The 27,903-nt window shown below is 38.9% G+C and overlaps 1 protein-coding gene across 1 annotated transcript in view; it reads left to right on the top strand.

Moving 5' to 3' along the window:
* The window catches only part of AMMECR1 (AMMECR nuclear protein 1), a 150,933-nt gene that overhangs the window by 53,720 nt on the left and 69,310 nt on the right, over nt 1–27,903 (top strand). Inside the window, 1 exon segment of the mRNA XM_078147723.1 lies at nt 11,639–11,749. Within this exon segment, the coding sequence (XP_078003849.1) occupies nt 11,639–11,749 (111 nt within the window).

Here is a 27,903-nt window from a genome sequence, read left to right as displayed (position 1 = left end):
CCCCCCAAAGAATTTTTTTTTTAAGTGAGGCAGTTGGGGTTAAGTGACCTGCCCAGAGTCACACAGCTAGGAAGTATTATGTGTCTGAGGCCAGATTTGAACTCAGGTCCTCCTGGCTCCAGGGCTGGTGCTTTATCCACTGCGCCACCTAGCTGCACCTCCCACCAAAGAAAATTTGTCCAGATGGATTTACAAGTTTACTTTGTTGAACACTTAATGATAAAAACAACTCCTATGATCTATAAAATATTCACAAAAGCAAAGAAAGATGACAACTTACTCCACTTATTCTATGAGGCTGATATGATCCCAATAAGGAAACAAGGGAAAGATCAAGCAGAGAGAAAACTGCAGACATTTCACTACTGAAATACTGATGCAAAATTGTTAAGTGGAATATTAGTGAAAAAATCCAGCAATTCTTTTTTTTTTTTAAGGCAATTGGGGTTAAGTGACTTGCCCAGGATCACACAGTAAGTGTCAAGTGTTTGGTCTGAGGCCAGATTTGAACTCAGGTCCTCCTGACTTCAGGGCTGGTGCTCTATCCATTGTGCCTCCCAGCTGCCCCTACAATTTATTATTCTTAAGTATTCACTTTGACTGGGTTGGATTTATACTAGGAATGCAGCAATGATGGTTCAACATTATAAAAATTATAAGCATCATCTCAGCCATTGCAAGAATAATTTTAAAAGTCATGATTCTAGAAAGAGCCTTCAAGAAAATTACACTAATTTGTTTAATAATGCCAAAGAGCAGGGGACCTTTTCCTAATTATCATCAAAAGTAGATATTTAAAACTAAGCTAACTTTAGTTGTAATGGTGAAACAAATACTGGAAGCTTTGACAGTAATAATCAAAGGTAAATCAAGATGCCCATTGTCTCCACTATTATTTGATGTTATTTTAAATATGGTGGTTATAGCAATCAGAAAAAAATTAAATGAACATATATATATATGTGTGTGTGTGTGTGTGTGTGTGTGTGTGTGTGTGTGTGTGTGTAGGTAAAGAGGAGACAAATGATTTCTTTATAGACAATAATGATAGTTTACTTAGAAGAACCTTAGAAAAATGAACAAAAAGGAGACGATTTTTGTCTTCAGAAAAATAGCAATATATAAAAGATAGCCACAGAAATAATTAGAATTTCATATCGTTTTTCTTTACCTATTCCTTTTATTTTTATTTTAAATTAAATTTTTTTTCCAGTCATTCAAAATCTGCTTTCTCTCCCAACGCTCTGCTCCCATTGAGAAAGAAAGAAAAACAAAACCCCTGTTATAAACATGTAATAGTCAAGCAAAGCAAATTCCCACATTGGCCATGTGCCAAACCAATATATCTTAGTCTGCACTCTGCATCTATCATCAGACCTCTGGAATTATGCGTTAATGTACTTGTTTTCCCACAGCCCCTCCTTCATTTCTTGTTGTCTTTTTGGGTCAGTTTTGCCAATCTGAATGGGTATGAGGTGGAACCTCAGAATTGTTTTAATTTGTGTTTCTCTAATTGTTAGTGATTTAGAGTATTTTTCATATGATTATTGAAAGCTTGTGTTTTTTCCTCTGACAACTGCCAGTTCATATCCTTTGACTATTTATGAATTGGAGAATGGCTCTTATTCTTGTAAATTTGATTTAGTTCCCTATATATTTAGAATGAGACTTTTATCAGAAAACTTGTTGCAAAGATTTTTTCCCACTTACCTACTTCTCTTCTAATTTTCGCTTTATTGATTTTGTTTGTGCAAAAACTTTTTAATATTATGTTGTCAGAATTGTCCATTTTTTACCTTCTGTTATCCTCTCTATCCCTTGTTTGGTCACAAACTTTCCCTATCCATAAATCTGACAGGTAATTTCCTTGCTCCTCTAATTTGTTTAATATGTCAGGTATCTATTTGGTGCTTATCTTGATATACGGTGTGAGACATTGGTCTAGACTTAGTATCTACCTGATTGCTTTCCAGTTTTCCCAACAATTTTTGTTGAATAGTCAGTTCTTGCCCCCATTAGTTGAGATCTTTGGGTTTGTCACATACTAGGCTATGTACTTATTTGATTAATTTCTTTTATTTAAAAAATGTTTTTATTGAATTTGTTTTTTTATTGCTTAGATTTCCCCAGTGTCCCTCCCTTAACCCTCTCAGAGAGTCATCTCTTATAACAAAGATGTTTTGGATTTTTTTAGAAAAAGGAAGAGGAAAAAAAGATTTTTGTATCCTATCACTTGGAGGAAGGAATAAAGAAAATCCATTAGATTACTGCATTAAATATCTTGGAATTAACCTATCAAGTCATCTTGGAACACTTCTGTAAATAGAACTGCAAAACAATTTTTTTCCAAATTCAAAAGAATCATAGATTTAGAATCATTTTAGAAATGATACAACTGACAAATTGAATGACTTGCCTATATTCACACAACTATTAAGTAGTAAAGCTTGTATTTGAGCTCTTATTGCAAATCCAACATACTTTCTACCATATAGTAGAAGATGTCTTTAAGCTTTTGTTTTCCAACTTCTTCCTAAAATATGAATCTTGTCTGTTTCATACAAAGAAAAAGATAAAATAACATATATGTTTGTGAGTGGCTTTAAAATGAATGTCATAGATAAACTTGTAGTGAATTATGTCATACATATCTTATATCTGTGGTTTTGAACAAAATTCATTTTCTTGGAAATCCAAGTTTTTAAAACACAGCTATGTCAGAGATGAGTTTACTTTATGAAAATGAAGATCAAGGCTGAAACAATTGGAGAGATATTTAATGTTCATGGTTAGGTTGTACCAATATAGTAAAAGTTATAATGCTACCCTACTGCACTACAGATTTAATGCTATGCCAATCAAATTAACAGAAGTGCTTTATAGGATTAAACAAAATAATTTAAAATTTTATTCATAGGAATAATAGGACAAGAATATCAAGAGATATAGCAAAAGGTTGTATGGTATAGTAGAATGCTGGGTATAGAGTCCAAAAGAACCTGGGTTTAAGTCCTGCCTCTGACACATACAAACTATGGGCTGTGGATAAGCCCTTGAACATAGCCATCTTTCTAAGTAGCAGATGTCCAGTCTGCAGCAGGAGAGGGAGTTTCCACACTGGAAGTTTCTTAAACCTATAAAATCCTATCTGTAACAATAACAACAACAACAACAAAATTAAAGTTAAAATAATTGGGGGAAGGGAGAATGGGAAGTGTGGATTTGATTTGACCAGATTAGAAGATTATTGTTATTATTATTTTTGTTGTTTCTAGCTTTTCGGGGCCCCATTTGGGGTTTTCTTGGCCAAGATACTGGAGTGGTTTGCCATTTCCTTCTCTAGCTCATTTTGCAGATGAGGAAACTGAGTCAGATACAGTTAAGTGACTTGCTGAGGGTCATAGCTAGTGTCTGAGGCTGGATTTGAACTCAGAAAGATGAGTCTTCCAGACTTGCTGTATCCACTGCACCACCCAGCAGCCTCAGAAAAATATATTGCAAAGGGGCGATTACCAAAACTATGTAAATAAAAGAAAAGTTGATCCATGGCATGGACTAGATAAGCAAGACCTAGAAAAAGATACACATAGCAGTCTAATGTTTATTTAAATTCAGTACCTGTAGTTCTGGGGAAGGACCTCAAGAAAGCAAATGCCATCACAATGCTACATTGAGAAGTAGAACTTCCAGTAATAAAGAGGGGCTCATTCCTCTGTATTCTACCTGGGTTGGACCTCACCTGGAGTATGTTCAGTTCAGTGGTCCATAATTTAAGAAGGCCATTAGCTATTAAGAAGGGAGCAACAAGAAAGGCCTCAAGGTCAGATTATATTGAGAACAAGCTGGAGGAAGTGGGGATTTTATCCTGGAGAAGACTTGAGGGACGAGGGGGGAGAATGACACATGTAATGCCAATCATATTCAGGTATTTGAATGGCTATCTTGTGAAGAGGGAATTAGACTTAGTCTGTTTATCACTAGAGGATGAGAGGATGAAGTGGCAAAAATTAGTTACAAAAACTACAAAATTACAAATTACAACAAGGCAAATTTGGTATAAGGAGAAACGTCAGACTAGTTAATAATGCTAACCCAAAGTGGATACGGCAGCTTTTGGAGAAGGTGAAGGGTTTCCCCTCATTGGAGATCTTCAAGGAAAGGTTAGATTTCACTTGGTGGATGTGTTGTGGATGGAATTTTTGTTCTGATGTGGACTGAAAGAAATGACCCGTTAAGTCCCTTCTGACTTTGAAATTCTGTGATACTTTATTTAGCAACTGTTAGGAAGACTAGAAAGTATTCTGGCAAATAATAAGGTTTAGATTAACATTAACATTAACATTAAGGGTTCTTAAACCTTTTTTTGGTGTGTATCATAGACATCTTTTGGAAGTCATTCTGGTAAAGCCTATGGACTCCTCAAAATAATGTTTTTGAATGCATCTAATACATAGAATTACAAAGGAAATCAATTATGTGAAATGCAGTTCCAATTTATATTTTTTAAAAATGAGTTCAAGGCCTCTGTCTTACACCACATACTAGGATAAATTTCAAATTTCAAATGTAAATATAAAATCTTAAAAAATAATAGTAGAATTGAAAGTTATGGCTTTTATAGCTATGCTTAGGGAGAAAAAATGTAACCATTCACAGGACAGAAGAGTTCATAAAAGACAAAAGGACAATCTCAGTTGTATAAATTTTAAAAAGCTTTTGAATAAATAAAACACAACTACAGTCAGAAGATTGTTGTTGGGGGGAAAAGAATCTTTATATTACACACATCTGATAAAAGTCTTGCATCCAAAATACTTAGAAAATTTACACAAATTTATAAGATGAAATGTTATTCATTCCATAATAGACATGTCATCAAATAGTGAGCAGTTTTCAAAAGAAATACAAACTTAACTCCTTGAAAAATGTTTAATATTATCAGTAGAGAATAGCTCACATTTATATAACAGGTTAAGGTTTGCGAAACACATTATGCATACATACTTATTTGATCCACTGCACATTTTAAATGTTGATTTTCCTTCAGGCTCTTCAAGTTAGGAAAGGGAAAACTCATTTTGGAGGGACAGTGGGAGGACAAGTATGATAATTCATAGCTGGTGGAGCGTTGAATTAGTTCAACAGTTCTGGAAACAAATTTGGAATTATGCAAGAAAAGTTTTGAAATTGTTTATTCCATTTGACCTAGAGAGTCTATTACTACCGGGAATATACCCTAAGGAGGTTATTGACAGTAAGAAAAGAATGATATGCTGTTAAATATTCCTAGTAACATCATTTGTGACAAAAAACTAGAAATAAAATGTGTCCAACAATTGGGGGGATGTAATGGTGACTGTTATAGAATATTACTATGCCATGAGAAATGACAAAAATGAAAAATTTAGAGACAAAGGAGATTGATGTGAAGTCATGCCAAGTGAAGAAAGCCAGAGCAGTATGCACAGTCACCACAATACCATAACAAGTGGCAACCCTGAGAGGCAGCAGAACTGCCCAACACTATTGAAGTTAAAGGATATAGGACAGCCTTCCTTTCCTTTACCTCTCAATAAGCTGGGGTTTTTTTTTGTTTGTTTGTTTGCTTTTCAGGAAATGCACTCCATAGGGGGCTTTGTTTGGGGGAAATGTTGGTTGGATAGACAAGAATAAAAATATTTTAATAGATTGAAATGTAGAAGGAGTGTGTCTCAGGCTTGAGCAAATCCATAGAAGCAAGGGGACAAGACTGGGGAATAGCTAAGATCCAATTCATCTAGAATAGAAAGGATAGAAAACCAAGCATGTAGAAAGAGACATTGTTATGATGTTTTTCCAGGCCTTCAATGCCAGGGTAAGGATTCATTGCTTATACAATAGGGAGTCACTGGAAGGTTTTTAATTTTGTGACTGATACAGTTAGACTTGTTCATCAGGAAGATTAATATGCTAGCTGAATAGAAGATGGATTGGAGGGGGGAGCTGGAAGCTAGGGGGACAGTTAGGAGACTACTGTAATAGTCCAGGTGAGAGTTGTTGAGGGCCTACAGTAGGTATGGTGGTTCCTGTGGGAGAGAAGAGAAGAGATGAGATGAAGAGCTTTTGTAGAGGTAGATACACTAGGACTTGGCAACTGTTTGGACATGAAGGGTGAAGGAGAGAGGGGGATTAAAAAAAAAGTAACCCTGAGGTTTGGCGCCTGAATGATCAATGCGATGATCTCCTTTGATTCAGTAATGTAGATTACCAAACAGATATTCAGTGCCTCCTGTGTACTACCACAGTAGCAGGTACTGAGGAAACCAAGAGAAAAATGAACTAGACCTTGCCCTCAAGGAGCTTACATTCTACTGGGGGATAGAACACACACACAAGTAAGTTTAGTCCACTGAAAATGGAGCAGGGCTTGAGTAAGGGTTTCATGGAAGGGCTGGTCCCTCGGCTGAGCCTTGAGGGAAGGAAAGATTCAGAGAGGTAGAGGAGAGAAAGACATACCAGGCCATAAGGGTTGGCTTTTGAGAATGCAGGCATGTGAGAAATGGAATATTGACCCTAAAAAAGTCGTCTAATTTACTAGCAATGTGGAGTTTGTGAAAGGGAGTAGTATGAAATAAGGCCAAAAAGGGAAGAGGAGCCAGATTTTGAAAGGAAAATATTTGTATTTTATCTTCTAAGTAATGGAAAGCCACTGAAGATTTTGGAGAAAGGGAGAATATAGTCAGAATTGTGCCTCAGGAAGATTATTTTGACAGCTCTGTGGAGGATGGGTTGGAGAGTGGGAAGACTAGAAGTCGGAAAACCAATTAGGAGTCTCGCAAAAGAAATAGGGAAGTTTGAAGGAGGGGACATTTTTAGAAGAGAATATGCATTCATTTTTGGCATGTTTGAGGTACTGGTAGGACATACATGTGAACATTTGCAGAAAGGTATTTATAGATAGGGGATTAAAATTCATAGAGGAGATTGAGGAGGGATGTATATATTTATGAGTGCATGGTTGTGACAAAACCATGGGACCTGATGAGCTCATTAAAGGCACAGCTACAGAAGAAGAGAGATTGGCAGTAGGGAGTAAAGGGCAAGGGAAGAGAAAGGAGGGTGAAATATGATGATCCAGTGCAGTCTGACAAGTAGAAGCACCAGAGAGAGCAGTGTCCAAAAGGTGATCATCAGTGTTGTCTGCTGCAGAAAGGGTTGAGGAAGACGAGGAGTGAATAAAAGGTTGGGAATTAAGAAGTCCTTGAAGTCTAAATAATCCATTTTGAAGAAAACAGTGTCATTAGATTGGTGGCATCAAGGGCCAGATTGCAAGGGATTAGGGTGAGGAAGTGGAGTCAGTAAATGTCAACTAAGTGGCTGGAAATTTAGTGAAGGGAAGAAAAAAGACAAGATCATCATTTGGAGAAGTGACAGGGCCAAGGGAAGGTCTGTCTCTGCCCTTTCCCTAAATTTCCACTGTGGTATTTTGAGCCGCCTACTGGATAGCTTCATTTGACTATCCTGTCTACATCTCATGCTTAACACCATAATTGAACTCATCATCTTTTCCCCTAAACTGACTGTTCTTCCAGCCGTCCTTATTTCTAGTGAGGGTACCATCATCTACCTAATTACCCAAGTTCATAACTTTGGGGCGATCTTAGATTCTTTCCTCTTGCTCACCTTCCCTGTCTAATCAGATGACAAATGCTGTTGAGGCTCCCTCTCATCTCTCCACTCATCCTTCCATCACTGTGTTTCAGACTCTCATTACATTTTGCCTGTACTGTTGTGATAACTTGCTAATTGGTGTCCCTGACTTAGTCTTTCCCTTCATGCCACTGTCAGAAATCTCAATTGATTTTCTCTTGCTCACTAAGTAAAGTAGAAATGCCTTCTACAGTAGAAATTTCAAACTGAATGTTCCCTAAGGCATCTCAAACTCAACAGGTCCCAAACAATGTGTTCTCTTCTCTCCTCCCACACCACTTGCCACCTTGTAAAAACCAATGAACCAAACACAAATCTCCTCCCTCCTAACATCCCTTTTTCTGTCAAGGGCTCTGCCAGGTTTGCGGCCTTGGTGTCATCCTCGACTCCCCACTCTATCTTTCATCTTCTAGTTGTTTCTATCTGCAGCCCCTCCACCCCACCCCTTCCAATCCATTCTCCACACAGCTGCCAGAGTAATATTCTGAAAGCACAAATCTGACTGTTATTGCCCTGGTATCAAATACAGATTTCTTCTGTTTGGCATTTAAAGACCTTCGCACTCTGGTTCTATTTTTCCTTTCCAGGCTGATTCCACGTTATTCCTTTTTTTCCCCACTCCTTCTTGCTGTTCCTCACACGTGACATTCAACATTATGTCTCCTTGCCTTTGCAGAGGCTGATCCTCATGCCTGTCATACACTTCCTCCTTACCTCTATCTCTTAAAATCCCTAGTGTCCTTTAGGGCTCAGCTGAGGAGCCACCTCCTACCTTTCCTTGCCACAATTCCTAGCTGATAGTGTGGGTGCTGCACTCACCCCCAACCCCCATCACTTTCTATTCACTTTGTATTTTATCTATACTTATCTTTGGATATGTTATTGCCTCAGCTAGAGCTTGAGCTCCTTGTGGGCATGGGCCATTTCTTTTTTGTCTTGATGTCCCCCACACAGGGCCTAGCATGCATTTGGTGCTTAATAAACACTTGTTGATTGACTAAGGGCAGGGACTGATTCACTTGTGTCTTTGTACCCTAGTGCCGAGCACAGTGTCTGGCACATGCGAGTCCCATCATAAATATTTGTTGAACTGAATTGAACCATTCAGACATACGGGATCCTCTACAATCCACCCTCTGTTCGACCTGTCCAGTCTCTATATGCCTTTTTCCATATTCCTTCTTCCAGGCAGTTGGACGACTTGACACTGCCCCTTCATTCATGTCCTTCCCTCTTCCATCCTGTATTTTTCTTGGTCATTTTTCAGATGTCATCATACCTTTGGTTTCCTGTAAAAAGGAATGCTCATTGTCTTCTGCATCATATATTCCTCTGTGTGTGTGTGTGTGTGTGTGTGTGTGCTATCCTGCTGTTGTAACTTTACTTTGTAGACCTCAATATAACTTATATGTATGGAGTGATTGAAATGTTGGCTGAGTGGGAGTGTTGGCTGAGTGTTTCTAAAAAGATATTTCTTGACAGATCCTAGTATTAGCAGTACTATGAGGTATGGCAGGTCGCCATAAAATGGACATTTCTAGAGGGCAAAAGTGTGCTTTATATTCCATGCAACCTTAAGAACATTACAGACGTGCAAATGTAAGAAGCAGACCAATTTCAATATAATTTCTTTTTAAATTTCCTAAAAGTTGTAGAGATCAAAATAACAAAGTTGCTTCTGAATAGAACAGAACTGTTCTTTATATGTTAACAATTGAGAATAAATACCTAATGCATTTTATGTTTGTAAAAATTTTATATATACATATATACACAATACCCTTAGTCATATGTGAAGTTTATTGAGAAACACTGCTTTCTTAGTCACTAATTGGTCTGAAGTTCAGATATATTAATGAAGTAAACAAGTTTTCAGGGAACATGCTTAATCTAGTTAGAAAAATTTTTTCAAAGACTTTTGCTTTCATGTAAATTAACTTGCTAATCATGTATATCTATGATGCAGTCATGAAAATAGATTTCTGGAAGGACTTGTACTTGGAGATAATTTGTTAATATGTTTTTATATAGAACATGTGCTTGTAAATAACAAAACTGCCTTTTCAAAAGGCTCCTTCATTCTACATTTCCATTCATTTGGACAAACCCTATTTAGTCTGAATTTATAAGGTTTTATTCAACCCATTCATTTATTAGCCATAGCCTAGATTATGATGTACTGAAGGATAAGGGCAGTAGGGGGAGCAGAGAAGGTCACAGTTCAAACTGTACACAGTGGATTCCATAGGATGGAAAAGATTAAAATGAAAGATTTTAGAGCTAGAAGGGAGGTAGAGATCACCTGGTCTATCTCCGTCATATTACAGATGAGGAAACTGAGCCCTGCAGAGGTGAAATGTCCAGGGTAATTCTATGGGTACAAGGTTTTGCCAAACCGTACCTCTGTCTTCCTTCCAAGTTCTTTTAAAAACTTAACTTTTTCCATGAAACTTTCCAAGATTTACCCACTTAGTTTTAGTCATTTCCCTTATTCCAGCAGTCTCAAAGCACATGTGTACATAAACACGCCCATATTCAGGAAGGAAATTTTCAAATGGGCCCATCACTCTGCAGAACAGAAAGTAGATAGTGCCGGTCCAAATGCAGAGAAAATCTTAAAAGAAACCAAAATACAATGAAATATGTTTTTAAAAAATATTTTGAGTATAAAGTCATATTCATGTAGTACTATCATTTTAAATTTATTTTATGGTTTTTAAATACTGCTAAACAGCACTTTAAAATGTTGGGAGTTTTTAATTTACAATTTTGTTTTTTTTTTTAATATACAATTTTGAACTTGTTAAATATGTTTTATTTTTGTTAATACCTTTTTTTAAAGCCCTGAGCCAAGTTGAATGAAATTGTCTGTCAGTTTATAGATGGGTTTTTTCCCTATATATGGGACTTTACATACATCTCACCTTAATTTGCACATTTATGTAGCTCTATACAAAACCAGCCTATGGAAGTGGACTTAAGGCCAGTCTACTAGGGACAGAAGCTAAGAAGGAGAGGAGAATAAGAGTCTAGGGAGAGAAAGCTGTATTGGGCTCAGGATGATAGAGTGGGTCTGGTCTCTGAGACTGCAACTTTAGGAGGCCTAGTCCCAGGGCACCAGGCCCAATGCTGACTTCAGGCTGCCCGCTATTATCTATCTGAGTAATAGAGTTTTCCGCAAGATAGGGAATGTTTTGTTCTTTGTTCGCATCCTTGATGCTCCACATAGTTCCTGGTGCATTGTAGCTGTCCAATAAGTGCTTATTTGGGGCGGCTAGGTGGTGCGGTGGATAGAACACCAGCCCTGGAGTCAGGAGGACCCAAGTTCACATCCGGCCTCAGACACAACACTTACTAGCTGTGTGACTCTGGGCAAGTCACTTGACCTCAATTGTCTCGCCCCCTCCCCCCCAAAAAAAATAAAAGAATAAATGCTTATTAATTGTTGAGTCATAGTAGAGTATGGGAGACAGAAGAGCTTGCTTCTAGCTTCCAGAGCATTGAGATCTCCGGATAAAGGAGGCCTAAGGCTTTAAGCCTAAAAAGAAAAGGTCTTGGATTCCAGCTAAGAAAGAGTTTCAGCAGGTACTCCTCTAGGCTCATGGCCACCAAGCTCAGGTGAATTATCACAGTAGTCTGAAAGCACAGTGAGCTGCCTACAAAGTAGCAAGTCCCTCAGCTCCGATGGCCTTTGGCTTGAGGCTAGATAACCACTCGTTATGGGGGTGATGCTGTTGAGTTATGGGTAGAAACAGCTGCCACCTGAGGTCTCTTCCAGCTCAGAGTCTGATCTTCTGGTGTCATTAAGGTTACTGAGGACACTGGAACACAGTTTTTCTGAGGCTGCATGTGAAACTTATATGACAGTAGTCAGAAGTTGAATGCAGGAAATATTTGCAAAGTCAAATTGAATACTTCTGTAAGCTGTATTTTCTGTTTCTTATCACAGCCCACTGTTTGTTACGTGGAAGATTGGTCGAGATAAACGATTACGTGGATGCATAGGTACTTTTTCTGCCATGAACCTGCATTCAGGACTCAGGGAGTACACACTTACCAGGTAAAGATCCCTTTTTAAAAATAATCACTTCTACATTTTAAAAAGTGAATCTAATATTTTCTAACTGGTCAAAGTTCTTAAGTCAATTTTCTTCAAAAAATATTCAGTGTCTGTTATGTGCAAAAGGCATTGCATGAAACTTGGAGCTTCTGTACATAGAGATAAAGGCATATTCAAATGGCTGTGATATAAGGTAGAATGGGAAAGTATAGTAAATGTTGACAAACAGAACATAGTAGGAGGGAGGCCAGAAATGGGGGAGATCACTTCCAGCCAAGATGAGTGCCAGCATCAGACTTTGTCCAACCCTTTAACCACCTGCCTTATCTTTAGAGAGATTGATGAAGATTGGTTCACATTGTCTACAATGTTGTGATTCTGTAATCCCATTTGCTCTGGCAAATGGTGCTTCTTAATGGGCCTTTTTGTTGGTTTTATTTTCATGAACAACTTGTATTCAATATTTAACTTGAGAGCCGAGGACTAAATGTTCCTGAGTTCTCAAAATTTATTGCCTTCAATAACAAACATTCTCACCTCTTCCCTATTAGACTTTTCAGTTTGGTTGCTGTTAATTTCATCTCATAAGATTGGTTCTGTACTTTTCAAATACTTTTGAGATTGCTGGGTAAACCTCTGGATTAGGGAAGGAAATGGTACCAAAGGCTGGCAGCAGGATCCTTCACACCCAGCACCCAGAGTTAATTGCAGCTTAATATCTTTTGTTTCATCTAACAAAATAACAAAGTCCTGAATACCTCATTAAAGTTGTGAAAAGGCTCTAGTCCTAATTTCTAGTCTCTGAAAAACTATCTGCTGTGACATCTGATTTTTTTGTTCTGTTTTGACTTCTAGCAAATCATGTTCCAAAATTATTTCAAAAGAAGAAAATTCCTTAAATAAGCAAGAAGTAAAAGAATTTCCTGTTATTTTTCATATTCTACAGCAATTAATATGCACATGGCTTTTTTCTTTTCTTTTTTTTTTTTTTGAAAGACCGGTAACCTCCTCATTGTAGAGTGAGCTTGTGAGAACACTCCCTCTACCAATGTAAATCAGCACATGCTCTGTAGTTTAGTGGTAGAATGCAGGCGACCAGTCAGGGTCACACAGTCAGTATGTGTCAGACATCGCCTTCCTGACTCTACAGCTGGCTCTCTAGCCATTATGGAGCTGATTATGGCACTTAGTGTGAATCACTTAGTGTGGCTCTGCCTCGGATTTTCTGTCTGTCCTATACGTTTAATAAGAAGATAAATGAAGTGGAGGTAATGTGGGCCAGTGAAGCAGGGCACTGGATTTGGAGTTAAAGGATCCCATCACTTCTACTTACTACCTGAATGATCATGGGCAAGATATTTAACCTCTTGGGGCCTCGGTTTCCTCATCTTTAAAATGAAGTTGGACCAAATGATGTCATAGACCTCATTCAGTTCTAAATCTGTGATCCTCTAGACCTGTGAAATACTATACAAAAAATTCCCTTGGAGCTTTTTGGAGAAAGGCCCTATAGAGTACTGGCCTTAAACTGGCAAATCTAGCAGTCCTCTCCAGGCCTGACCATGGTACCCCAAACTCTTAGTTGTCTCTGGCCAAAAGCACATTTTAAACACATTAATTACTTGTTGCTTCGATTCTTAGCATTCTTGAACAGCGGATTCATCTTTTTTTTTTCTATTCTGTCACTCACTTGGTCCATTAACATTCAAGGTTATAATTGTTACATTTGTGCTGCCATCAAATTCTGTTGTATTACTTTAAAGAAATCAGCACTACATCCCTGCAATGTGTTTGATTTGCTATAATCTAATTCTGTCCCCCTCCCACAGAAACAGCCCCCGATCCTACCCTTCCCTGTGCCCAAATTCTTTGATTCTGCTTTTGTTGTATAAGCTGTGGCCTCAAACCGCAATTCTGGTTTTACGTGGATCGAGTTCCCTCAGACAGTGGAACCCAGTGGCACAATGAATTTGAAAACAGAATTAAGTCAATGTTCAAAAATAGTGAAACTCTAATGAAAGAATACCTCATGTTTTTAAGGAATGTTTGAGGCCATAAACAACTTGGGGGATTTCCTATTCGTCAGCCTTTGGCTCATATACCCCTGCCCAGGGTGTCTCCTGGGAATCTCAGAATATAGCTCATGTTTGAGTTTCTCTGATATTAGGATAAGGGATAGATATAGGGACTGGAGCTGTGACTTCAGTGGTGTTAGGAGTTCCCAGATGAGGAAACTCCCTCTGCCAATGCAGGTCTGCAACTGCTCTGAAACTTAGAGTCTTAAGGAGATCAAGGAACACTAAGAGGTTGAATGACTTAGACAGGATCACACAGCCAGTGTGTGTCAGAGACTTTGAGGTCACTTCTATGCAGCTTCTACAGATGTGGGTAAAAATGTCCTTCAGTGCCCATGCTAGCACTCAAGCTAACAATATATACCAAATACCAAACAAAACTACCCAAAAGATCCTAGGATCCCATAAACAGTCAGGGGAGCTTTCCTTTCCTCTATGGTGAGTCCAGCTTTCCCTCTAAGGACCTAAATAGCTCTTCAAATTCCCCCTGCTACCATGTGGTTGAGACTTCCTCAGAAGGGAAACACAATTGAGACTGAGAGATGATCCTTCACCTTCTTCTGGGGACCTCTACAGTCCTCTAGATTCGGAGTGATAAACAAAGGTTTGGGGGTCCCCTGAAAGGAAATATTGTACTTTGCATCGCTAGAAAGACAGTCCCTGTTGCTGTCAGGCCTACACAGACCATATAAGTAATTCTTGGTAGCAATAGTAAAGGCAAATGTCCAGTAAGTATGATGTTCTTCCACATTGTCCATGGCTATTCTTTCAGCTCCAGAGCCACATGATTGCTCTTTTCTTCAAAATGCTAGGTTCAAGGGGAAGCTAGGTGGCGCAGTGGATAGAGCACTGGCCCTGAAGTCAAGAGGACCTGAGCTCAAATCCGGCCTCAGACCAAACACTTGACACTTACTAGCTGTGTGACCCTGGGCAAGTCACTTAACCCCAATTGCCTAAAAAACAAAACAAAACAAAACAACCAAAATGCTAGGTTCAGGAATTCAAGTGGAACCATTATTCATCTCTCTAGAAGCTAAGTCTAGGAACTCATTGTTATTGTTATTGTTCAGTCCTGTCCAGCTCTTTGTGACCCACTGGACCATAGCACGCCAGTACTGTCCATGGAGTTTTCTTGGCAAAGATACTAGAGTGGTGTTCCATTTCCTTCTCCAGTGCATTAAGGCAAACAAGTTAAATGACTTGCCCAGGGTCACGCAGCTAGTAAGTGTCTGAGGTCCGATTTGAATTCAGTTCTTCTTGACTCTAGGCCTCAGCACTCTGTCCACTGAGCCACCTAGCTGCCTCCAGTGGACTACTCGATGTAGTCCAGAACAAATCCCATTTTTCCCTAAGAAAGCAAGTCTAGGAACTCTGTAGTGTCTGGGACAAAGCTCCCTCCTTTACTCCAGGCAGCCTCTAGCTGCCCCTATCTCTGTGATTGAGTGGGCCCCTGCAGGGCAGGGTTGTTCAGAAGGCATTCTCTCCTTCCCTCCAGGGACCTAAGTCTGCTCTCTGGTCTCTATCTAGCCTCATAGCTCTCTCTGGATCTCTGACCTCTCTCCTAGATCTGACTGCTCCCTTTCATAGGCCTGAGTCCAAGGGTGAGGCTCAGATCCACAATAGCCATGAGTCAATAACTCTTCCCTGCATTCCCCCTTTCCCTCACTCCAATGTAATGACTTAGTCAATCATCCACAATGAGATGTCAGTGGGCCAAGGGAGGGTCACTGGCTCTTCATAACTGCACATATCCCTGGGGCTAAGATGGGCGGTAGGCTAGGAGAGGGAGGGACTGTATGTGCAGTTAACCCCCCTAGGGACCAAAGTCTATCTGAAGGTTTCTGGTCTCTGGTATGTATACAGCTATCTCTGGCTCTCTTTAGCAAAAAATTTTATCTGGAGACCCATTCTGGATTTAGTTTTGGGAGATAAAATCAGAGAAACTAAAAGTTAAGGTTTTTTTAAAGGTGCTGGAATAAAGGTCCCTGTGTGGGTATGATTTCATTCGTGTACATATGAAATGTGTGTGTACATACAGGTAATCTCTCTGTCAATGTAACTAGATTATTTTATATGAGTCACAAATCGTTGGCCACGGTAGCCATACAACATAGGATTTTCTTGACACCACCTTTTCCCATCAGTCAGTTGTGCCTGAGATTGGGTTCCATCCCTTTCTAGCCTTTACTTTTGCCCTTGGCCAGGGTAGGACTCATTCTGTCTCTCCTGGGCAGCAGGACTATCAGGAGTTACAAAAGATAGTTTTCTTTATTCAGAAATGCCCCACTGCTTCTCCTACTAGCTATACTTTCCATTGGCAGCATCCTACTTTTTCACCACCCCCTCCCATCCCACAAGGACTCACCTTAATAATCGGATTTGTTCTGTAAAATTTGGACTGAGTCAAAAGGCCACATGCAAGGACCTAGAAGGCCACATGTGGCCTGGAGGCTGCAAGTTCCCCACCCCTACCCCACACCAGTCTTCTCCACTCTACCTTCACTCCTGTGATGAAATGCCCAGGATGGGCTGAGTGTTTTTTTCCTCAAAAGATGTAAGTGAACCTGACTTGAATCTTTCATATAGAATGTAGTATAATTTGTCTCTCTTCCTATAGGGATATAAGGGAAAAAAAGAGGTGGGGAAATAAATAGGAGGCAGCGTTTTTATTTCCTGCCCATTACTTCTTTTTTAACCATTATTAATTAAAAACAAAACAACCAAAAACTTGGAAAACTTAAAGGGCAGTGTCCAGATTCAGTTCTGCAGTAGGCCAGAGAAGAAGAGAAACACTAGGCAGAAACCGTGATTAACAGTCATAGAAATAGGGAAGCAAAAGGGCAATTCCTGGAGCCTGTTGAAGAAAAGAAAGGAAGTGAATAGGAGCCCAGTAGACCATGCTTCTGTGGGGGTTTCTCTGGGTAGGAGCTCCTTCTCCTCCCTCTCTTTACCTTATCCCCTCCCAGTCTGCATCTCTTCCTTCTGTTGAGCCAACCACTTGTAGCTGGGGGAGGCCCTTGGCACAGTGGACAGAGCACCAGACCTGGAGTCAAGAAAAGCTGAGATTAAATCCAGCCTCAGATGCTCAATTACTGTGTGACCCTGGAAAAGTCGCTTTACCTCTCTTTGCCTCAGTTTCCTCATCTGTGAAATGAGGATAACAATAGCACCTACCTTCCAGGATCGAATGAGATAATAATTGTAAAGTGCTTAGCATGGTGCCTGGCATGTAGCGCTATATAAATGTTAACTGTTATTGCAATGATGATCCATTCTGATCTGCCCTCTTTCATTTTATGTAAATTTATCCCATTCACTTTCATGGTTTTGAAAGTTGTTTCTTTTTCCTTTCATAAAATACTGTTAATATTTCCTTTTATCCCCCTCTTTAGAAGAAAAAAAGAAAGAAGTGAAAAAAAGAGAATGAAATTAGCACTAGGTTTCTATGGTTTATTACTTGGAACATTATAATCTCAGTTCTCTTCTCTTCCCCTCTTTTCTTAGGCTAGACTCAGATCAACCCAGGTCCAATCTTGGAGACCTAATCCAAAGGGTCTCTTGGCTCATGACTTTGCCAGAATTTGTCCTGGAAGATTTCTAAAATGAAGCTTAAATATTGCTTATGCCTAGCATTTCCCCCAGAGTTGGTATCAGGCCTTCCATCTCCCACAAAGGCGCTGAGTATACAATATGGGTCTTGGGTATAAGATAACCTTTATTGTACTCACAACAGAAAATACATAAGCAGCAAAGGGCACAAAGGGACTCGCTAATAAATACAGAAATAGAAAACACTCAACCCATTATACTCATTAGATTCCCTCCAAAGGTACAGGTACTGTGTAGGACTGCTAAACAGAAATTCCTCCTTTACCTTGGACTTGCATCATCAGAGAAACTCAGCAAGGTCCAGATCTTCTAGCCCCTCGTGGCATAACTTTAGGCCTTAAATTGCATAATTCTCTTCTCTGAGACATGCTATTAAGGAACTCTTCTCCTTGTGGGAGGCTGGTGCTCAACTCTCAAACTCAGGATTACCCATGAAGTTATCTAACCCTTGCTGGAAATATCCATTTGCAGGATTACTGGTCTCTGACCTATGCTGAAAAAAGTAAACAAAAAAGCATAAGACAGCCATGAATTTGAGGTCCACAATCTCCTTTTTCAGGCCTACATGGGCACGCACAGACTACTTGGCCATGTACATCTCCTTCAAGTTGTCATTTTCTGCTTTTAGGGGCAGGATAAATCCCCTCCCTACATCCATCATGGAAACACATTTGCAGAAGTCAGTCCTAGGGCAGAAAGAGCTCATAAGTCCATTAACAGGAAGCTGCCCCAGTCACTGGGATCAGTCAGGAATTCTCTGTGTCCTCTTAGCAAGGTGCTAGGGCACATACCCAGCTCTTTTGGAGGCACCCCCTTCTAGGAAATGTCCATGAACATCAGGTTTATTGGGAGATCATGTCAAATGGGTCAGGAACTCGCCTGGCCCCCTCATTTGTGCCCTTAGATGGCACGAAGCTCAGAGGTATAGTTAATGTGTTGGGTGACAAAATCAGAAAGGACACCACCAAACTGAGGCCTGGAGAGGTGAGATGACCTTGGCTCTGATGCTGTGGCTAATAATTATCAGAGACCGGATCAGAGCCCAAGCCTTCCCAGCTCTTAAGTAGAGCTCCCTATCCTTGGGACTGCCCTACCTCTCTTGCACAGAGAGGACAATCAGCAAACACTTGTTGGATTGGATTGGAGTTTGTCTAATTCTTGAGAATATTTATTTGGTAATTTTGTTGGCATAGTATAAAATCATTTGAGTAATTTGATTAGCACATCATTGCTACTGTAACAGTATACTCCAGTCTGGGACATAGGCTGTCCCTCCAATTGTTTTGGTCTTTTATTTCTATAAAAATTGTTTTGTACTTGTATTTTTGTAAGTCCTGCGTGTGTCTTGTTAGATTAATTCCCAGATTATTTAATGCATTCTGTTTTTATCTTAAGTAGAATTTCTTTTCCTGTCTCTTCTGGATTTTTTTTTTTGCAAAGAATGTGATGATTGAAATGAAAACACAGGAGACGAAAGAAACTTAAGGAAGGTAAACCAATATGAATAACTTGAAATGACTAAGTGAGGAGTCCAGTGCTTAAATACAGAATAGGGGAGATGCTGATGATAATAATAATAACAACAATACTGCTACTACTAATAATAATAGCAACAACTGGCATTTATATGGTGCATTAAGGTTTGCAAAGTATTTTACAGGTAATATCTCATTTTGTCCTTACAACAGCCCTGGGAGGTAGGTACTATTACTATCTCCACTTTACAGATGAGGAAATTGAGGCAGACAGAGGTCATATATCTTGCATGAGGTCACATAACTACTAAGTGTCTGAGGCTGAATTTGAATTCAAGTCTTCCTGACTCCAGGTCCAGTGCTCTATCCACTGCGACACTTAGCAGAGGAGTCCTGCTTTCTCTAAATATCTGAAGGAAATAGGGATATCTCACTTTCCTTTCATGGCTGAACTTCTTGGGGGAAAGAAAAAAACCCATGTATAATCTGTGTTGCCACTTCTCTTTGCAGTCTGGCTTCCAGCCTCATCAATTCAGCTGAAATTTCCCTCTCCAGAGTTACCAAAGATCTCTTAATTGCCAAATCTAATGGCCTTTTTCAGTTCTTACCCTTCTTGACATGTTTGCATCCTTTGACACTGTCCATCACCCTCTTCTCCTTGCTATCTCTTTCTCTTTAGGTTTTCATGGCACTGCTCTATCCTGGTTCTCCTACCTGATTGCTCCTTCTCAGTCTCCTTTGCTCCATTTTCCTTCAGGTCTACAGGTCATAGGTATCCTGCAAGGCTGTGTCCTTGACCTTCTTCTCTCCCAATAGTGTTTCACTTGTGATCTCATGGGCTCCCATCGATTCAGTTATCATCTCTATGCAGGTGATTCTTAACTTTATTTATAAAGTCCTAACCTTCCGTATCACATCTCCAACTGCCTTTTGTACATCTGGAATGAGATATCCCGTAGATATTTTTAAATCAACATGTCTAAAACTGAACTCATTATCTTTTCCCCAAAACCTACTCTTCTTCCTAGCTTCCCTGTCACAGTCAAGGCCATCACCATTCTTCTAGTCACGGAGGCTTGTAATCTAAGTGTCATTCTTTTCCTTCCTCATGCTCCTTCACTACCCATAGCCAATCTGCTGCCAAATCCTGTTGTTTCTAACTTCATAACATCTTCACCACTTGGCTATCAAAATTATCCTCCAACTGTGTCACTGCATCTCCATTCAGTAAACTCCAGTGGCAAGTCCTTAATAACCTGGCCCCTTCCTACCTTTCCAGGCTCCCCTCCACATACAGCTTCTTTTATGCAGAGTAGATGTTTAATAAATGCTGCTTGGATTAAACGGAGTTTTGCTTAATTCTTTAGAGTATTAATCTTTGGTCATTTGGTCTGTTGATTAATTTGGGTAATGTCATGTTTACTTAGCAGTCAGTCCATCCTTAAATACTGACTGCTATGTCTTTTTTATCTCTATAAAAGTAAGTGACACTGCCTTATTAGTCATTGCACAAGAGACTCCATCTCCCAAATCCAGGTATTTTTACTCTCTGTCCCCCATGCCTGAACTTTCTCCCTCCTCACTTCTATCTCCTGGCTTCCCTGGCTTCCTTCAAGTCTTAACTAAAGTCTCACCTTGTGCAGAAGAAGGCTTTCCCAGCTTCCCTTAATTTATCTCGTGTGTGTGTGTGTGTGTGTGTGTGTGTGTGTGTGTGTGTGTGTGTATGTGTGTACATAGTTGTTAGCATGCTGTCTCCTCTATTAGTCTTTGAGTTCCTCTAGGGCAGGAAATTTTTTGTTTTTTGCTTTTCTTTGTATCCCCAGAGCTTAGCACAGTGTCTGACACACAGTAGACATTTAATAAATGCTTATTAACTTCAGGCTTTGCTCAAAAACAAGAACCTTAGAGAAGAAAAGAAGAGAAAGATGAAAGGATTTAGTATCTATTCAGGTTGGAGTTCTAGATGTATAGGTTATTCAAATGTGGAAGAAAGGATTATTATATTGGAAGAAAGGAAAGCTATTTGTGCCAGAAGTTGGGATTTGAGAGGGGATTGCCTTAAACAAAACAAAATATAGCTATGGAGGGCCCATTACAAAAGGAAAAAAAAAGGGCAAGACGCTTTTGGGCTAGGTAAGGAGAAGATAAGGGAGAAAATTGGCATCTGATTGCCCTAAGAAGTACAAACTGCAGATAATTCTTGCTGATTTTTTTCCTTTTTCCAAAAGAAAAATATCATAATAGAATTTTATGGGGAAGAAAACAATCATAACCAGGAATGTTAATGACTGAACTGCCCATAAAATGATGGATGGTGACAGAATGTATTACAAAGCAAAACCTAACATTTCACTCCATGAAGAAAGAAACTTTCATGAATATAATAAAAAAACACTTCATAGAAAAGTAAAGTGAAGAGCCAGAATGAAATTTATTATGTCTCATCCAAATCCAAAAAAGTAGTAGTCTTATTTGTGATCTCAGACAAGGTAACAATAAAAATAGGCAAACAGAAATTACATTATACTTAAAGACACCATATAGATTATGTTTGCACCAAACTGAATAGCTTCTAAATAATTAAAGGAAAAGCTAATTGAATTACAAAAAGGCTTAGATAACAAGCAAATAATTTTAGGTCACTTCAACATACCCCATTCAAATTTAGACAAGTCTAACGGGTAAGAAAAATATTAAAGATTTAAACAAAATAATAGAAAAACTGGGTTTGATTTGCCTTTGATATTTACTGAATATAGTTTAGAGAATGTACCTGTTCTCTTCAGCATCACAGAACCAATATCAGAATTGCTTTTTTGGCCTTTCTTAATGCTTAGAACAGTGCCTGGCACGTAGTAGGTACTTAAAATCTTGTTGACTGACTGACTGAAAGGCAGAAATGCTGAACACATCATTTATAGGCCACAATACAATAGAAATTGTAACCTTTAACAAAAACATAAATGAAAGACAAACAACAATCATCAGCTTTTTAGCCTTTTACTAATAAAATGCGGGAGGAAGAGACAGGAAGAGAAATTTCATTTAAAATAATAACAAAACCTATTAAGAGATTAACCTAACAAAACACATGAAGGACTCAGAGAAGTATAACTACAAAACAAGTCTTAAACTCTTATACGCTGTTTACATGTTGTGTCCAGCTGTAGTTTGCCATTCAGTTTACCAGGCATTTATTAACTATGTGCCAGGTACTGGAGATACAAAAACAAAGTCCCTCCTCTCATGTAGCTTACATTATACATGGGAGAAATGGTACATACACTGAAGTCGAACTGAAGTAATGTCACAGTTGGAGGGACCCCTGAAATCTGTTGGGATCAGGAAGAATCTTGTGTTCAAATTGACCCTTCAGTTGAGCCTTGAAGGGAGTTAGAGGGTGCAAGAGTCAAAGGTACAGTAAGAGAAAAGATCTGACGTTTGTCTAGCACTTTAAAGTTTTTAAAGCAACCCTTTGGAGGTAGGACTATTCTTGCTTTTTTTTTTTTTTTTTACAGCTAAGGGAGCTGAGCCTCTGAGAGATGAAATCACTAGTGTGGGGGACATTAAAACTAGTGTCTGAGGTAGAATCTTACCATAGGTCTTGCTAACTCTAAATCCAACAGTAGCCTTGATACAACACTGTCTCTTTTACACGAAGTAGATGTTTGATAAATGCTGGTTGGATTAAACAGAATTTTGCTTAATTCTTTGTACACAGCCTGTTGATTAATTTGGGTAATGTCATGTTTACTTAGTAGTCAGTCCATCCTTAAATACTGACTGCCATGTCTTTTTTATCTCTATAAAAATTGAAAATGAATTCAGATACAACCCCTCACTTACCTGTCTTGCCAGAATTTGATAGGTAGACTCCAAACTGGTTGATTGGCCAAATCTCAAGAATAGTCATTAATAGTTTGCTGTCACCTTGGCTGGAGGTCTCTAGTAGAGTGACCCCAAGAATCGCTGCTTGGTTTGACTAAAGGCATTAATACTGTATAATTATCTTCTTTATGCAGATGACTCCCAGATCTATGTATCCAGCTTTATCCCTTCTCCCAAGTCCCAGTCCTACTAACCAACTACCTGTTGGACATTTCCAACTGGATCTTCCATAGGCATCTTAGTCTCATGTCCAAAACTCAATAGCTTTCCCCCCAAACCCTCTCCTCTTCCAAAAATGCCTATTTCTTCTAGCCATTTTGGTTCACTACCTCAATATCATCTTCACTTCTTCACTTTCACTCACCCCACAGATCCATTCAGTTGCCAAGTCCTTTCTGCCACCACATCTCTCACCTATGGCCCCTTCTCTCCACCCAGAATCACTTAGAGGACAACATAACAGTTGGCCCTCAGCGCCTCTCACCTGGACTGTTTCGGTAGCCTCCTAACGGGTTACCTTGCCTCAAGTCTCTTCCTTCTCCAATCCATTGAAAGTGATTTCCTAAAGCACAGGTCTGACCCTGTCACTCCTACGCTAAATAAACTCTCATGGCTCCCTATCACATCTCAGATGAAAAGCACATTCTTAGTGGGGAGCTCTTCACAACCTAGTCACATCTGACCTTTCCCTCTTCATTACATGTTATTCCCCTTCATCCACTCTGCAGTCCAGCCAAAATGAAACTGACCGTTGTGGTTCTGGGTTTTTGTACTAGCTGTCCCTTATCCCTAGAGTGCCCTCTCTCCTCACCTCCACCACTCTGACTCTCCAGTTTCCTTCAAGACTCAGCTCAAGTACCACCTTCTGCAGGAGTCTTTTTTCGAACCCCCAGTTGCTAGCACATCCCCCTCCAAAAATATCTCCTATCTTGTTTTACAGGTTTGTATTTCCTATATGTGTGTGTTGTTGCAAGGACCGTTCAGCCTCTGCATTTGTAGCTCTGGCAACTGACACATAAGTGCTCAGTAAATGCTTGTTGATTAACTGATGTTTATCTAATTGCAAATGACTTAGCTGGGGGGGGGGCGGAGTGAAAATCTAACAGGTGAGATGCAGATTCAGAATCCAGAAAGATATCAACGGGGTAGAACAGTGGGCTGAATTGGACATAAAATCTGATTAGTAAAAATTCAAAGTCTTGGGTTGGCTTTGGACATTAGGAAAGCATCCAGTGACAAGGAGAGTAAAGAGTTTCAAGATGGTGCCATATAAGGATTGACTGAAGGTACTGGGAACCTCTTGCCCAGAGATGGGAAGACTTAGGGGTCAATATAATAGCTGTCTCCAAGTGCCTGAAGGGTTGTCATTTGGACCAGTTGTTGTGTTTGGTACCTGAGGGGAAAACTAGCAGCATTAGGTGGAAACCCTATGTAAATATAAGAAAATCCAAATGATTTTTTAATCCTAGCTGTTCATTTGGGGGTCCCCAGTTAGAGGAGGAGTAGAAGAGGTAGATTTAGGAAAAACTTACCAGCAATGAAAGTTATCTAAAAAATGGAATGGGTAGTCTATTCCCCTGAGTACAAGTCTTCCAGTGAAGGCAGGATAACTCCTTGTTAGGGATGTTCTGGAAGAGATTATAGTTGAGGCACAGTGGATAGAGCATCGGCCCTGAAGTCAGGAGGACCTGAGTTCAAATCCGGCCTCAGACCAAACACTTGACACTTACTAGCTGTGTGACCCTGGGCAAGTCACTTAACCCCAATTGCCTAAAAGCAAAAAAAAAAAAAAAAAGACAGAGATGTCTTCTGAGGTCCTCTTAGATTTTGGAAGCTATTCTGAGCCTACCAGCACTTAGCCCAGTACCTGGTACGTACTAGGCACTTAATAAACATTTATGGACTGACTTATTGATCTTTGAAACATGTGGAATTTTGCTGCATAGTAGAGCTGAGTCCAGTTAACTCATTTGGCTATGCTTCACTTTTACGTTTTGCTTTGTTCTTGGGCCATAAACAAGAGTGTTGCTCTCTCTCCAGAGAGCCACACAGTACACTGTGTGCTAATTTTTATGGAGGAACCAGGTATGAAAATAACATGTCCATAATCACTTAGGGGAAAAACACTCCATGTCCAAATTTTAGTAACATCATCTTTCTTTATTGTTATTATCACTTATTTTTAATGTGGTTAACTAACTTAAATATCTAAAAACATGCACATTTCATTATACAAAGAACAAAACAGATTGTATATGAAACTGAGAACCCCTGCTTTGTGCAGTTTCTTAAAAGTGTTCATTCAATTTAATGCAACATTAATGAAATTACCCTATTTGTGTCTGTCCCCTTCTGAACTTTTTAAATTTTCTTCTGTATGCTTTTTAATGTTTGCTGATTCTTTTTTGTGGGAGGTGGAGGAGAGGCATCTATATAAATACCCACTCATTCTTCTTCTTTCCCCCATACCCCCAAGCCTTTCCTTCTAACATGGATAGTCAAGCCTGACACATACTAAGCGCTTAATAAATACATTTTTGAATGATAGCTGTAATTGAACATTATAATACAATTGAGAGGGATAAGTATGAAATATAAAGTGAAATCTGCAAAGACCTTTATGAAGTAAGAGATAGGGAAAAAATGAGAACCAGATGAGTTGGGTGCAGGCTATGATTCTAGGAGAAATAATACATGAGAATTAATGGACATAGGGTCCTCATGGAAACTTAGGAGGAAAGACTCTCATGAGAGTTTGGATGGAAATCAATTAATTTAAATGTAGAGAATTAGAAAGTAAGTTTAGTTGTTTGTATTGATATTTAATGTCTAGTTTCTAGTAAAAATGTTTTTAAAGAGACCTAGATTCCAAGAATAAACAGGTGACCATCTAGCCGTACTGTGTTCCAGTGAGACTACCTCTGTAGTGCTGTGTTCAATCCTGGACACCACATCTGACAAAAGAGATTGATAAGATGAAGGACAACCAGGATGGTGAGGGCCTTGGCTTTTTGCCTTGAAAGTTCAGGGCCTTGAGATGAGGCCTGGTTGAAGAGGGGACAGGTAATTTGAATGGCTATTCTCTTTGGCCCTAAGGGCAGACCTCAGAGGAATAGGTCGAATTTCAAAGTGGCAAATTTAGGCTTGCTCTGAAGAAAATTTCCTAAAAGTTGGAGCTACCCAGAAATGAAATAGATTTCCTCGAGATATAGTGCCTTTCAAGCAAAGGCTGGATGACCACTGGCAGGGTCTGTTTTTGAAGGGATTATTTTTTGCATATGGGTTGGACTAAATGGTCACTGAGGTTCCTTCCAACTCTGAAATTCTGTTATTCTGTGAACTATTAACGAATCTCACTAATGAATATTGATGTACAATTTTAATACAAAACTTTAGCAGAGAGCCTACAGTAACATATCCAATTATTCACTATGGCCTAGTTGGAGTTATACCAAGGATGCAAGGATGGTTCAATGTTAAGAAAACAATGAACATAATGAATCATGTAAACAACAAAACCACATTAAAAGTTGCAGAAAAAAAGTTTTTAAGGAAATACAGTGCTCATTTATGTTAAAAAACCTAAAAAGCAGAGATAGACGGGAAAGGGCCTTTCTTTCATATGATCAAAAAATATTTTTAAAACCAAGAGTTTGCATTCTTTGCAGTGGAAAAACACTAGGGACTTTTCCATTAAATACGGGGATAAAACTAGAAAGCCCAATTTCCCCATTATTATTTTTCAACTAAATGTTTTGTTAAAAACTTAACATTGAACATCACTGCAACCAACTATACTTATAACTGTTTACATTTGCATTCATCTCAATACATAAAGTATTATAGAAATGTTTAATCACTTCTTCTAAGGCTCCATTAGCATTCTTTCTCAATTCATACTCATTGACTTCCTGTAGTCATATTCTGTATTTTTCCTGTGGATATAGTGGGTTTTTGTTTTTGTTTTTTATTTTGCATTATTGCATTAAAGACTTTTCAGATTTCTTTTTATTCCTCACTCCTGTCCATCTTACTTGCATTGTAGTTTTCTTTTGCATGAACTGCCAAAATTTATTTAACTTGTTTTGCTGTTGTTGGATTTTTTAAGATGCTTCTCTTCTCTTTTCTTTTCTTTCTTTTTTTTTTTTTGGCAACTTTATATAATGTGGCTATGAAAATCTTTGAACGTATAGCTTCCTTTTTGTCACTATTATTTGACACAGTTCTTGTTCATTTGTTTCAGTTATGTCCAAGTCTTTGTGACTCCATTTGGGGTTTTCTTAGCAAAGGTACTGGAATGATTTCCTTCTCCAGCTCATTTTATAGATGAGAAAACTGAGGCAAACAGGATGAAGTGACTTGCCCAGGTACTATACTCAGTACTAAGTGTCTGAGGCCAGATTTGAACTCAGGAAGATGAATCTTCTTGACTCCAGGCTGGACATTCTACCCACTGTGATACCTAGTTGCCCAACACAGTTCTAGAAACTCTGAATATAGCAATGAGATAAGACAGAGTAAAGGTACAAATGTATGCAAAGAGCAGCCAAGATATCCATAATTGTAGATTACATGATGATTTATTTAGAAAGCCTCTGAACAAAGGATCTTAAACATGAATCCTCCCTCTGGCAGGCATTCAGGAAATTCCCTCCTTCCTTACCTCACCTTCCCTGCAAATGTTTTTAAATGTATAAAATTAAATGCATAGGATTACAAAAGAAAGCAATTATAGTGAAATGCAGTTATCACCAAAAAAAAAAATTTAAGTTCACAGATCCCAGGTTAAAAACCTTTGCCGCAGAGAATTAGTGAAGGAGCTAGTTAATTAGTCAGTGATTGAGTACTTCAGTAAAGTAGCAGGAGACAAAAGAAATCAATAAAATTTATCAGCATTTTTATACAGTCCTAACAACAACAACAACAACAAACAACAGAAAGAAATGATAGAGAAGTTCTCCTCAAAATAAGTTTAAAATGCATAAAATATCCTGGAGTTAATTTACCAAGATACACTCAGGATTTAAATAGATCTAACTGTTAGTGAACAAAAATTTATTAATCAGCTTATGTGCTAAATGAAAAGAAAGCATTCCCTGCCCTCAAA

The sequence above is a fragment of the Phascolarctos cinereus genome, unplaced genomic scaffold, assembly GCF_003287225.1.
Source record: "Phascolarctos cinereus isolate Bilbo 61053 unplaced genomic scaffold, phaCin_HiC Scaffold_8;HRSCAF=390, whole genome shotgun sequence".
Lineage (NCBI taxonomy): Eukaryota > Metazoa > Chordata > Mammalia > Diprotodontia > Phascolarctidae > Phascolarctos > Phascolarctos cinereus.
The sequence above is the reverse complement of the archived record's forward strand: the minus strand, read 5'-3'. Positions and strand labels throughout refer to the sequence as shown.